The 13,787-nt window shown below is 36.3% G+C and overlaps 1 protein-coding gene across 1 annotated transcript in view; it reads left to right on the top strand.

Annotated features, from left to right (window-relative positions):
- LOC138321531 (collagen alpha-1(XI) chain-like) overlaps positions 1-13,751 on the top strand; it is a 69,189-nt gene extending 55,438 nt beyond the window's left edge. The window contains exons 44-62 of the mRNA XM_069265279.1: positions 410-463; positions 658-765; positions 2,398-2,505; positions 3,034-3,087; positions 3,477-3,530; positions 3,894-3,947; positions 4,485-4,592; positions 5,058-5,111; positions 5,580-5,633; positions 5,979-6,032; positions 6,414-6,521; positions 7,683-7,736; positions 7,987-8,022; positions 8,686-8,721; positions 9,177-9,501; positions 10,267-10,379; positions 11,528-11,602; positions 11,956-12,165; positions 12,564-13,751. Coding sequence (XP_069121380.1) covers positions 410-463; positions 658-765; positions 2,398-2,505; positions 3,034-3,087; positions 3,477-3,530; positions 3,894-3,947; positions 4,485-4,592; positions 5,058-5,111; positions 5,580-5,633; positions 5,979-6,032; positions 6,414-6,521; positions 7,683-7,736; positions 7,987-8,022; positions 8,686-8,721; positions 9,177-9,501; positions 10,267-10,379; positions 11,528-11,602; positions 11,956-12,165; positions 12,564-12,713 — 1,809 coding nt within the window. The 3' untranslated portion in view covers positions 12,714-13,751. The remainder of the gene's footprint in view (positions 1-409; positions 464-657; positions 766-2,397; positions 2,506-3,033; positions 3,088-3,476; positions 3,531-3,893; positions 3,948-4,484; positions 4,593-5,057; positions 5,112-5,579; positions 5,634-5,978; positions 6,033-6,413; positions 6,522-7,682; positions 7,737-7,986; positions 8,023-8,685; positions 8,722-9,176; positions 9,502-10,266; positions 10,380-11,527; positions 11,603-11,955; positions 12,166-12,563) is intronic.
- Positions 13,752-13,787: the final 36 nt, after the last annotated feature.

The raw sequence follows: 13,787 nt of genomic DNA, 5'->3' as shown, positions 1-13,787 counted from the left end.
ATTAGATTGTCATTGTCAGCCATGAAATACATAATATGTATATTCCATGTTTGATGTTTTTTTTAAAAAACCTTTTACTTCAACATTGCAGTATATTTGTAATGTATCCCCTTTATTTTTGGAATATGTATAACATTTATGTATTTATGTACTATTTGTGTAGCTTTTATGTATTTATGTACTATTTGTGTAGCCTTTATGTACTTATGTATTATTTGTGTAGCCTTTATGTACTTGTGTAATATTTGTGTAGCATTTTTGTACTTGTGTAATATTTGTGTAGCATTTATGTACTTGTGTAATATTTGTGTAACATTTCTGTACATGTGTAATATTTGTGTAACATTTCTGTACTTGTGTTATATTTGTGTAACATTTCTGTACTTGTGTAACCTTTATGTATTTGTAGGGAAGCCCCGGTGCACCAGGACCACAAGGACCCCCTGGGCCACCAGGCTCCACAGTAAGTACACTGTTCATTGTGGAGAGTTAAGATACCTGGTAGGTGCTGGATTTGATATGAAGTTTTATTGAAACAAATCTTTATTGATTCTGTCCTTTTTTGCATAGATTTACATTTTTCATATAATTTGAATGTGAAAAATAACATGCTTACTTATTTGAAGAAGTTAGATAATTCTTTTCTGAAAATTTCAGGGTTTGCCAGGTAACACTGGTCCAACTGGACCAGAGGGAAGACAGGGCCAGAAAGGAGAGATGGGAAATACTGGAGAACCAGGACAGCCTGGTCAAGACGGCACCGTGGTAAGTACTAGGGAACGCCTGGTCAGGACAGCATTGTGGTAAGTACTTGGTAAGTACTGGGGAACACCTGGTCAGGACAGCATTGTGGTAAGTACTAGGGAACATCTGCTCAGGACAGTGTTGTGGTAAGTACTAGGGAACGCCTGGTCAGAATGACACTGTGGTAAGTACTGGGGAACACCTGGTCAGGACAGTATTGTGGTAAGTACTAGGGAACACCTGGTCAGGACAGCATTGTGGTAAGTACTAGGGAACATCTGCTCAGGACAGTGTTGTGGTAAGTACTAGGGAACGCCTGGTCAGGACAGTGTTGTGATAAGTACTAGGGAACGCCTGGTCAGGACAGCATTGTGGTAAGTACTAGGGAACGCCTGGTCAGGACAGCATTGTGGTAAGTACTAGGGAACGCCTGGTCAGGACAGCATTGTGGTAAGTACTAGGGAACGCCTGGTCAGGACAGCATTGTGGTAAGTACTAGGGAACGCCTGGTCAGGACCGTATCGTGATAAGTACTAGGGAACGCCTGGTCAGGACAGCATTGTGGTAAGTAGGGGGGAACGCCTGGTCAGGACAGCATTGTGGTAAGTACTAGGGAACGCCTGGTCAGGACAGCATTGTGGTAAGTAGGGGGGAACACCTGGTCAGGACAGCATTATGGTAAGTACTAGGGAACGCCTGGTCAGGACAGCATTGTGGTAAGTACTAGGGAACGCCTGGTCAGGACAGCATTGTGGTTAGTACTGGGGAACGCCTGGTCAGGACAGCATTGTGGTAAGTACTAGGGAACGCCTGGTCAGGACAGCATTATGGTAGTACTGGGGAACGCCTGGTCAGGACAGCATTATGGTAAGTACTGGGGAACACCTGGTCAGGACAGCATTGTGGTAAGTAGGGGGGAACGCCTGGTGAGGACAGCATTGTGATAAGTACTAGGGAACGCCTGGTCAGGACAGCATTGTGGTAAGTACTAGGGAACGCCTGGTCAGGACCGTATCGTGATAAGTACTAGGGAACGCCTGGTCAGGACAGCATTGTGGTAAGTAGGGGGGAACGCCTGGTCAGGACAGCATTGTGGTAAGTACTGGGGAACGCCTGGTCAGGACAGCATTGTGGTAAGTAGGGGGGAACGCCTGGTCAGGACAGCATTATGGTAAGTACTAGGGAACGCCTGGTCAGGACAGCATTGTGGTAAGTACTAGGGAACGCCTGGTCAGGACAGCATTGTGGTAAGTACTAGGGAACGCCTGGTCAGGACAGCATTGTGGTAAGTACTAGGGAACGCCTGGTCAGGACAGCATTGTGGTAAGTACTAGGGAACGCCTGGTCAGGACAGCATTGTGGTTAGTACTGGGGAACGCCTGATCAGGACAGCATTGTGGTAAGTAGGGGGGAACGCCTGGTGAGGACAGCATTGTGATAAGTACTAGGGAACGCCTGGTCAGGACGGCACTGTGGTAAAAAAGTGTACAGCATTTGAACTTATACTTGTATTTTGTTATCATATATAAATGCATTAGCCCTTGGCATTCATTTCTATTTAGCTTAAATATCTTGAAGTGATACATTCATATAGTAATCAAATATATTTCTGGAAATGAAAATAAGATAATTGTGTAACCTATGTGATTTTAGGGACCACCAGGTCTGCAGGGTCCAAAAGGAATGGATGGGCGACCAGGTCTTCAGGGAGCTCCAGGACCAAGGGGACCTGCAGGAGTGATTGGCCCCAAGGGACACCATGTAAGTCTGTAACAGCTACCGGAAATCTTGTTCTTATTTCAACGAAGGACTTATTTATATGATTTTCATATACTTGACATTTTCCAAGAATCATATTCTTCAAGTTGAATTGCAATTTTATATTTGATATGCATTTGTGTACGTAAGATTAGATATCATCAGAATTCTCTTTAAGAGAGAAAAAAAAAACCATGAAAGTGGAATTATTGTTAAAGATTGATTGGAAGAATTTGATTTAGATTTTTTGGAATTTACAAATTTTTAGATTTACAACCTGACTTATTAGAAAACGTGAAATAAATTATAAATTAAATGTGATTACTGATGTATTAACTCACACTATTAATACAAATATTACTCAACTTTATTTAGATTTACAACCTTTTATGTTAGAAAGGTCGATGCATTAACTCTCATTTTATCAATTTTATGAACAGTGATCTACAATCTGTTAGGTGAGAATGTTTTATGTTTAGACTCGTTTGAAAGATTATTGCTATTTATACCTGATTACCTTTTGTATGACAGGGTATGCCCGGAGAAGAGGGTCTGCCTGGCCCAACTGGAGAGGCTGGACTGAAGGTACGGAGTATAAATCATTGGAATTCCTCTTCAGATTGAAATTTATTGTTTAATTAAGGTTTCAAAAATTCTTTCAAAACATTTTTAACAAATTAAACAGTAGTGTTGAATTCATATTTTTGAAAGTTTTTTGTTATTTTTCTTCAGATTGAAATAAATTGTTGATCTTTTTTGAAAAAATAATTTTTTTGGTCATAATATGCAATAGTAAATGACTCAAATACTAAAACTCTTTTGGAAAGATCTCTTATTTTATGTTTCTAAAAATGAAATTTGTCGATAATATCCCTTACGTTTGATTATCTTGATTACATCCCTTAATCTTGGTTATCTCCCCTAAGCTTGATTATTTTGGTTATTTCCCCTAAGCTTGATTATTTCCCTTATAGGGTGAGCCAGGAAAGGATGGCCCTGATGGACAGCGAGGACCGCCTGGACCAGTGGTAAGACAACGCATCCCTACAGGCTAACAGGATATATATAATTATAGTTAAATATTGGAGAAATATATTTCTATATCACTAATTTTTTGAGACTACTTGATACACAGATTTAAAATCACATGTTGTTCCATATCTTGTAAGAAGTCACTTTAATATTTATTTCCTGATGTTATCACCTCTATATTGATTGTCATGTGATTTGTATTAGAGCATTAAGATTTTGGAGAAAATGACATAATTTTCTCACACAACCATATGATGTAACAAATAATGCCTACATACAAGAGCAGACAACTCTGTAATACACAATGTTGGGATATTTATTCAGGATATTTATCAATAACATATTTTTTCATGTTACAGGGTTTGCCAGGAGTTCAAGGAGAAGCTGGATTGCCAGGCAGGTCAGGCAAAACGGTGAGTTCACTCAAACAGTATTTTCAGGATATGTATTATGAAACTCCGGTTATTTAAATCACTAGTCCAAATTAAATATATACAGCTGTTTTGCTTCAGCACTTCAGTCATCATCACTTTACAATTTTTGACCCAAAGTACAGTCTGAATAGATGCGTTCATGAATGCAAATTCTCACAAAATGATGCATTCAGAATGAAATAATCGCATACAGAATACATTGAAAATGTACCGTTTGAAAATGCAATTGACCATCGTCATTGTGAATTGCGTATATTATTCTGATTTTAATTGAGTGAATAACCACTAGTCCAATTGAACTAGTTCATTACAATTGGCACTAGTCTGGCCGTAAAATAACTAGTCATGGGCATCGCACTAGTGCTTAAAGTAGCAGACTACTTAATAATGTGATTAAAGTGACAATGTAAATATTGATATCTGACTATGCTAATGTTGCATTCTTCACCTCACAAATAATTGATATCTCTCTCTTGTTATATGTAATGCATTGAAAATTATTTTTCTTACATTTAGGGTGAGCAAGGCAATCCTGGACCACAGGGAGTTCAGGGAGAGATGGGCAAAAAGGGAGATCGGGGCTTGGTCGGAAATCGTGGCCCTCGTGGACCCGCAGGACCAACAGTAAGTTAAAAACCTGATAAAATAATATGAAACAAATCTAGAAGTTGTTGTAGTTTATTTCACTGAAAATTGTCCAGTTTTAGTTTAGTTCCTGTCCTAAATATTTTGAAATCTTCAGGTGGAATTTTTATACCATATTTTCTGGATTATAAGTCGCACCTGAGTATAAGCCACAAAGGCCTTTTATTACGATTTTTACAGTTTTTGTACACATCTATACTGCACAGATTAAGATCTTTCAAATTTACAGTTACAGAAGAGATTAGAGAAATGATGAAGACCAAATTCACCAAAAATGTATACAATCTGCATGCATGCTTTCTTTGACTTCTTATTTCTAGTTTGATGACAACTACAAAAATAATATGATTTTAAAATTAGTTATCATGCAACAGTAATCAGCTGAATACTATACTGTTGTGTTATTTTGATGAAGACATTTTGAGCCTTTTGTCTACTTTTCAGGGTTCACCAGGACCATCAGGTGCCCAAGGACCTCGCGGATCTCCAGGCCCTGTGGTAAGAATTCTTATCATTTTTACATTCATCAGTTTATGATTCAACAAAACTATAAAAAAAAAATCTGGCCTTTGGTAACGAAATTTTCGTTGAATATGTAGTGGCAGAAACATATATATAAGACAGATTGGTAACTCTGCCATTATTACAATCAGCAGATTTACCCCTGTATGTGCCTTGGGGTTTTTCTATATGCTCCATAACAGTTACATATAGGAGAATAACTTTGATGATATGTAGCAAAAGTTTTAGAATTTTCAGATTCTCTGGGCACAATTTTTGAAAGAAGTTGTTTTTTACTTATATGTTGATACCCTGTAAAAGAAAATGTACTTTGAGTTTTAAATGCATGATTTTTGAGAGTAAAATAGCTTAATATTTCAGTCATTTCAGACAATAATAATTACTACCATGATAGCATGTATATGTGTTTGTGGTAATGATAACGTAACTTGATGTTTTTAACAGGGAGAGGCTGGTGCCATGGGACCCTCTGGAATGCCTGGCGAGATCGGTCTTTTGGTGAGTGCTATGTTCAATTGGGGAGATGGGTCAATTATTTTCCATTAGGCCCTAAGAGTTACTAATTTAATTCTATCAAACTTATTAACATGTATTTATTTCACCGTTACTGGTACATGTATAAATGGAAATGCATGTTATCATTTAGAAAGGGTGTACCTATATAGGCTATGCCTTCAACCAAATCCAAATCAAATCGTCTCAATTTAATAAAATATTGAAAAACTTAACTTACAGCATTATTGTGAACTGAATACCTATATTTTCTGCCGACAAATAAACAGAAGTAAATCTGATAAAGTAAGAAATGTAATAGAATATTAATGTCTCCCTTTTCTGTTTTAGGGACCTCCAGGTCCCCCTGGACCAAAGGGAGAGCAGGGAGACCGTGGTATCAAGGTACGGCAAATCAGACAGTCAATGTGTTTACTGTATTCAACCCAGTAGGCACCCAAACCACTATAATATTGAGAAAATTCAGGGCTCCTGATGGGATCAATTTTATTCCTGTCACAAAATAATTGCAAAAAGCATGATACAAATCTCAAAACAAGATGAAAAAAGTAAATGGTATTCATATTTTCAGTCCTCATTGATAATAACAGAAAGTGGGATGGAGAACTATGAGAGACAGGGACAAACAAAATCTGACAACTAAACATAAGAATTCCTATTAACAAGGTTGGAACTGTGCATTGACAAAGCTTAAACATTTAGATTATGTAACAAATTTTCTGCTTGATCCTGATGTATCTCTAGTGTGATATGTATTAATTACAGGGTCACCCAGGAAGGGTAGGACCCCCAGGAGTTGTCGGTGACCCCGGACCAAAGGGAGAGCCAGGCCCTGTTGGACCACCAGGAATAAAGGGAGACCGAGGAGACAGAGTAAGTTATATATCCTAGTGGTGAGAGACAGGGAAATTTAAATGTCATGTCTTAGTGTTAAAATAATCAGATCTCCACATGAGGAGATAGGGTAAGTTATATATTTCATATCCGAGTGATGAGAGATGGGGAAATTTAAATGTCATGTCTTAGTGTTAAAATAATCATATCTCTGCAGGAGGAGACAGAGTAAGTTATATATCCTAGTGGTGAGAGACAGGGAAATTTAAATGTCATGTCTTAGTGTTAAAATAATCAGATCTCCACATGAGGAGATAGGGTAAGTTATATATTTCATATCCTAGTGGTGAGAGACAGAGAAATTTAAATGTCATGTCTTAGTGTTAAAATAATCAGATCTCCACATGAGGAGACAGGGTAAGTTATATATTTCATATCCTTGTGGTGAGAGACAGGGAAATTTAAATGTCATGTCTTAGTTTTGAAATAATCAGATCTCCACATGAGGAGATAGAGTAAGTTATATATCCTAGTGGTGAGAGACAGGGAAATTTAAATGTCATGTCTAAGTGTTAAAATAATCAGATCTCCACATGAGGAGATAGGGTAAGTTATATATTTCAAATCCTAGTGGTGAGAGACAGAGAAATTTAAATGTCGTGTCTTAGTGTTAAAATAATAAAATCTCCATGTGTTTTCTGTATTTATTCTCCAAAAATCATCCTGACATTTGGGTTAGACCCTGTTCCTGAATGACTAATTTTTTACTACAATTTCATCAGAAAATAAGAAGCCAAGTTAATTCACTGAACTGTACATACATGTTTAGTAATTCCTTTTGCATGTCAAAACAATTAAATTTTGAAATTTTGCAATATAAGAGTATGCATGATTTATCTACTATTATTACACAAATGAAATTTTAGCGATAACACCATTGTTCCATGAAATTGCGAAATTGTCATCCATGCGAAAACTAGAATGCAGTATTCTATATTCATGCCTCTGCTATGACATAAATATTGAGATCAAGTGTAACACATGTCCATTATATCTTGTCCCGTCCTGTCCCATCCTGTTTAACCGACATTCTAGCCACTCAATTAGCTGCACTTATGCGTTTGCATTCACTACCTAAACAAGACAAATCAAATATATTTCCTAGATTTAACCGTTTGTTAAATTTATATTGTTTTCCAGGGTTACCCCGGTGAGGCTGGAATCCAGGGACCAGACGGAGCCCCAGGACTTCCAGTAAGTAACCATAGGATGTCAAGGGAAACTTACTATAGTTTTGGTATTTTGATCTGTAGAGCTAGGATTTATTTTGTAGGTGTTCAATTCACCTCAATGTTTCTGTTAAAAATTCAGATTAACCATACAATTTATTTCTAGTATTTATAATAAGTTGTTCATTATAAATAGCGAAATTGAAAACCTGCAAATATTAGCAAATTTGCGGTACAAATGCTTTGTGAAACAAACCCTTTTTTTGTTATTTTAGGGACAAATTGGACCACCAGGACCAAAGGGTGAACCAGTAAGTCATTAATGATGGGAGGTGAAGATGTTTAGTGATGGTTTTATGAATACCTTCATTTCTTATTTTTAATCACTAGTGAAATGTGCAAAATTTGATCACTCACAGATATAAATTTAACAATACATGGACAAGTTTCTGCCATTGAATGTCTCCAGCATCTGGAACATTATGATCTGTATCAGCTTTTCACATTAATTGAAGGACATTAGAAATTGATAAAGTGATGTATATTTATTAAGTGGTGCCTTCTTATTTGGAAAGTAGTGAAAGTCAGTACAACTAGGTTTAAAATTTAGTTTTGAAAGGAATACCTGCTATAGACACTATTAAACTTAGTGACATGGTTTTTAAGAAATATTTCAATCTAAATAGATATTTTCAATCTGAATAGAGATTTTCAGTTTTACATGATGTTCAAGTTAATTTTATATGTATTTTCAAAAATGTTCATGTACATGTATAGTACATTCATGTTTTAACTGGCTAAATGAAGGTTTAATACCAGACATTATCATTAAAGAATGGAATTTATATCTGTACTGGTGATTTTTAAAGGGTTCTAATTAGGTTCCACTGTAAATGTATTTGAATAAATGTATCGATAAATATAGAATAACTATTGTTTGATACCATATTTGATTTGTGTACTGATTGTTACAGGGATTCCCAGGATCAAAGGGAGAACAAGGACACAGGGTAAGTCTGCTATATCTACAGAGAGTTACTTTTAATGATTTTACAATTGGGAATTTATATTTACCTGGTGTATATACCCAATGATTTACTGAAGACCGCCTACATAGCAAATTTGAGCAGGGGTTTTTGAAAAAGAACAAATTAAACATTCAAAAACTTATGGTTTTGAAATGTTACTATTGTACATGATAACATTTTCTGAGAAAAAAATATTTTCTTATCTTACATATGAATACCATTGATTCCATAGATTTATGATAATTTTAATTTAATACATGTTCATTATGGAGATCCAACACAAAAGTTTAACTCAATCACTTGTATAGATTATAAATGGTTGTAATTATGAAGTAAAGTATACATTATGAAGTAAAGTGTACATTCAAATGTTTACTGACCATAAACATTGTGTTGATATGAAACAAAGCTATTCATCTTCTACCTTTCCGTTACAGGGACCACCAGGACCTGTCGGAGCTCCCGGAGAGGCACAAGCTTTCCCATCGGAACTTCTCGGAGCTCCATTAAAAGCAGGCAGTGGATTCAGAAAGAGGAGAGCAGCACCAGGCTTTAACAATAAGTTCACTGAAATGTTGGCTGATATGTCCAAGAATGAGTATGAATTAAAGGAAGGTGTTACGATTGTCGTAGGACAGATGTTTACACATGTTGACGAAATTAAAGAGGAAATTGACCGACTGATCTATCCAACCGGTAAGGAAGGAAATCCTGCTTCCACCTGTCGCGACATTCTCCTCGGACATCCAGATACACAGGATGGTAAGACTGCAGTTATTTCGTATTTACTGTATAACACTGGATGTTTGTTTTGTGGAAACTTCTGTTATTTTTGTGGATGCTGTGATAACACACACACACAAAAATTCTATATCATATATTATTTGAATCGCTGTTTCATGTGGAAGGTGGAATATTTCTACACATGAAGTGCATGTTCTTTTAAGATGCTCCACCTCTGATGAATGGTATTTTTTCTCAATTAAAAACAAGAGTAGGCAAATAAGTTTGTTAGATAAGAGGATAAAAATAAAGGAAAATAAATACACACAAATATTTCATGTTATACAGTATCTCAGTTAGCTATTCCATCTTTGCATATTTTAGGTTTGTTTGACCTGCCAAGTTATTGTCAATTATGATGTCATTACTTTGTGAGCAAATTAAACTGATGGTGTTTTCTCTGAAAAGTCTATGTTAAATTTAGTGACTACGTTGTACTAGCAAGGGAAGATAACTCACTGGTCGTAACATTAGAGTTTGCATTAAAAAAGTTACTTTTCCTACATATTCCTGAGGTTTATTCTTACAAACCAATAACTAATAAAAAGTGGTATCATGTTTTCAATCTGAATTAATTAAAGATTTGAATTCAAGGTAAGCAAACTTTCGGCTTCAAAAAGGCGTATTTGTGCATATAAAACTAAGGGTAGTTATTGGATAGAATATGGTTAGGTAAGAATGACTGAAGCACAGAAAATTTCATCATTTGATTTGGATGTTTTAGAGTGTTGCAATATTTTCCAGGCTGGTACTACATTGATCCTAACCAGGGTAACCCTGACGATTCCCTTTACGTTTTCTGTAATATGACAGCTGGAGGCGACTCTTGCTTCTACCCATCAGATTCCACAAAACAGGTAAGCTGCATTTTGTAACTGCTTTCAGTGAATTAGGACAAGCTCACTCTGTCACTGCTCTCAGTGAACTAGGACATGCACACTTTGTCACTGCTCGCAGTGAACAAGGACAAGTTCACTCTGTCACTGCTCGCAGTGAACTAGGACAAGCTCACTCTGTCACTGCTCTCAGTGAATTAGGACAAGCTCACTCTGTCACTGCTCTCAGTGAATTAGGACAAGCTCACTCTGTCACTGCTCTCAGTGAACTAGGACAAGTTCACTCTGTCACTGCTCTCAGTGAACAAGGACAAGCTCACTTTGTCACTGCTCTCAGTGAATTAGGACAAGTTCACTCTGTCACTGCTTGCAGTGAACTAGGACAAGCTCACTCTGTCACTGCTCTCAGTGAATTAGGACAAGCTCACTCTGTCACTGCTCTCAGTGAATTAGGACAAGTTCACTCTGTCACTACTCTCCGTGAACTAGGACAAGTTCACTCTGTCACTGCTCTCAGTGAACAAGGACAAGCTCACTTTGTCACTGCTCTCCATGAACAAGGACAAGTTCACTCTGTCACTGCTCTCAGTGAACAAGGACAAGCTCACTTTGTCACTGCTCTCAGTGAATTAGGACAAGCTCACTCTGCCACTGCTCTCAGTGAACTAGGACATGCTTACTCTGTCACTGCTCTCAGTGAATTAGGACAAGCTCACTCTGTCACTGCTCTCAGTGAATTAGGACAAGCTCACTATTGTCAATGCTCCCAGTGAACTAGGACCAACTCACTATGTCACTGCTCCGTGTGTAGTGGGATAAGCTCACTCACGTGTTGTTGACCTTTGACATTAGTATTTGAATACCATTGAATTTCGTTAGTGCCTGTTTGTTATATCCCCAACAACAAAGTTAGGGTGGATATACTAGAATCACCTTGTCTGTCTGTTGTCCAGACGTCTCCTTAACTTCTAGATCATTTTCAATACCAAACAGTTTTAAAGACATAGCGATGACATTTGAAAAATTTCTGATTCACCTGTAGATGTTCAGTGAAATAAACTAAAATCTTATCATTACCAGGAATTCAAAGGCCAATAACTCTGTAAATTTCTGTTAACACAATTGCTGGATGGTTTTGTTATTGACCTTGTTTTCTATTGTATTTCTAGATTGATCTTAAATTCTGGAAGAAAGGAAAGTCTAAAGGAAACCAGTTATTTAGTGAACTGAAGAATGGATATGAGGTAATATATGACAAACCTGATTATTTAGCACACAACATAAGATTTTCAGGTGTTGAATTGTGTAAGTAAATCTTATATATCACTTTATGCCTTAATGACTGTTTATTTATTTACGTTGAATTGGGTATATATCATTTTTCAACTCAATTACCTATTGTCTTACCAGATTTTATGATGAGCAATACAGGCCCAACAGACCTCTTGTTTACTTGATATTACAGGAATTTAGTTAGATATAGATATACATATGTGTACAACATGCTAAGAATACAGGCCCAATAGACCTCTTGTTTACTTGGTGTGACAGGAACTGTATCTATACAGACTTAAATATTTTTGATGTTTTGATTTAGTTTGAGTACACATTTGGAAATCAAAAGAAGATGTTGGACCTGTACAGTTCGACAGCTCACCAGCAATTTACATACTACTGCAAGAACTCAGTAGCTTGGTTCAATGAGGAGAGAAATAGTTACAATGGCGCCATCGCCTTTATGGGCAGCGACAATAAACGTATTAATACAGAGGACCTTGCTCCAGAGAATGTTGTTGATGGATGTAGGGTAAGGACGATCTAAGATTTCTGTGGATAAACAGTTCTTAGAATTTTAGTCTTTTTGTATCAATATTACATATTCTTAATGAAAAAGTTTACATTAACATAACACATGATTTTTTTGATTTTTTTTTTCTAGATTGTTATAATAACGTTTGTTAGCCAATATGAATTTTGAAATTTTGAATTAAATTAAATAAAAAAAATCAAATGTTCATAAATTAAAAATTTTGTGTTGTGAGGATTGGTGTAAACATTGTACAAATTACCTATTTCTTAGTGTTTCACAGATTTAATTTTTGTAACCATATCAATGTCCTACGAAATCAAAAAAAGTATCATCCGGCACGAAAACTCTTGCTATATGATATTTGGTAACTAATATGTATGTTTTTAAATTTCTAGAACAAGCCTGCTGATGGCATTACAGAGTTTGTCGTTGACACAAAGAAGGTGGAGGACCTGCCTATTGTAGACTTTACTCCTAAGGACTACGGGGACGCCGACCAGGGCTTTGGTTACAAGTTAGGACCTGTATGCTTCCGACATGTATAAGGACGCAACCTTCGGGGAAATCGCAACATTTCCATTAAATCTATTTCATTTGTCTTTCTTAAATGCTATGGCAATAAGATAAAGAATTTTGAAACAGCAGACTTTACAACTTTTAGGGGGAAAATTTCATATATAAAAGGATATTTGTATGTCATGTGACCTGAAGTCAAGGTCATATCTCGTATTAACCTTTAGCGAGGTCAATCATACCATTATATACATAATACATGTTCTATCTCAGAATTTCACTTTCATATTATATATCTCTTACTAGTTGACTATCATATAATGTAATAGAATAATAAATAATATTTAGACATTTTTATACTGTTTTTAAATAAATAAAGAGATTCATTTTTGCTCAAAGATACATTGTAATCTTTTATCAATAATGACCGTCTACCGTTGGCTATCTTAGGTTCAACCAATTCTGCTTTTATCGCCATCCTATAAAAGTAGACAAATCAAAAAGAAAAGCTATCCATCAGTGATTCCAGTAAATATCTGCAACCACTATGGTCACTTTCTTCATGTTGCAACTCTTTCGTAAATCACCAGATGTATCGATAAAGTTTTTACAAGCTTACAGAGCTACATTATCATCTTTTAAAAAACTTTTATCAATATTTCATCCGTATCTTTTATGTTCAAACATCTTACTAAAGTATGCGAGTTGTAACATGGTCAGAAGGTTGATCAATCGTTAAACCATCACATGTACAATATGTAAGCTGTGGTTATAGGGACCAGCTGACCCCTTGACCATTGGTCAGTCTGTGTGTGCAGGATTGGTTGTTCTATTGATAGCCGACTAACTGTGGGGTATAGAACCTCCACAGTAGGACAAAGCTTTGCCAGCACTGTCTGTGATCTTAAGAAGTATCGGCCCCGGTACTTCCACATGTAGTAATTATCTTCCCCTTCTATGTCCATGACAAATCTGTTTTCATTCATTATCTTTCACTGGATCACTTAAGTTCACTCACTGAATAACTGTACCTAGACTTTCTGCTGAATAAAACAATTTCTTATAAGTCATCAATCTTTCTTTTCATTTTGTAGATCTTAGCCATT

This window comes from Argopecten irradians, chromosome 4 (assembly GCF_041381155.1).
Source record: "Argopecten irradians isolate NY chromosome 4, Ai_NY, whole genome shotgun sequence".
Taxonomy (NCBI): Eukaryota; Metazoa; Mollusca; class Bivalvia; order Pectinida; family Pectinidae; genus Argopecten; species Argopecten irradians.
The sequence above is the reverse complement of the archived record's forward strand: the minus strand, read 5'-3'. Positions and strand labels throughout refer to the sequence as shown.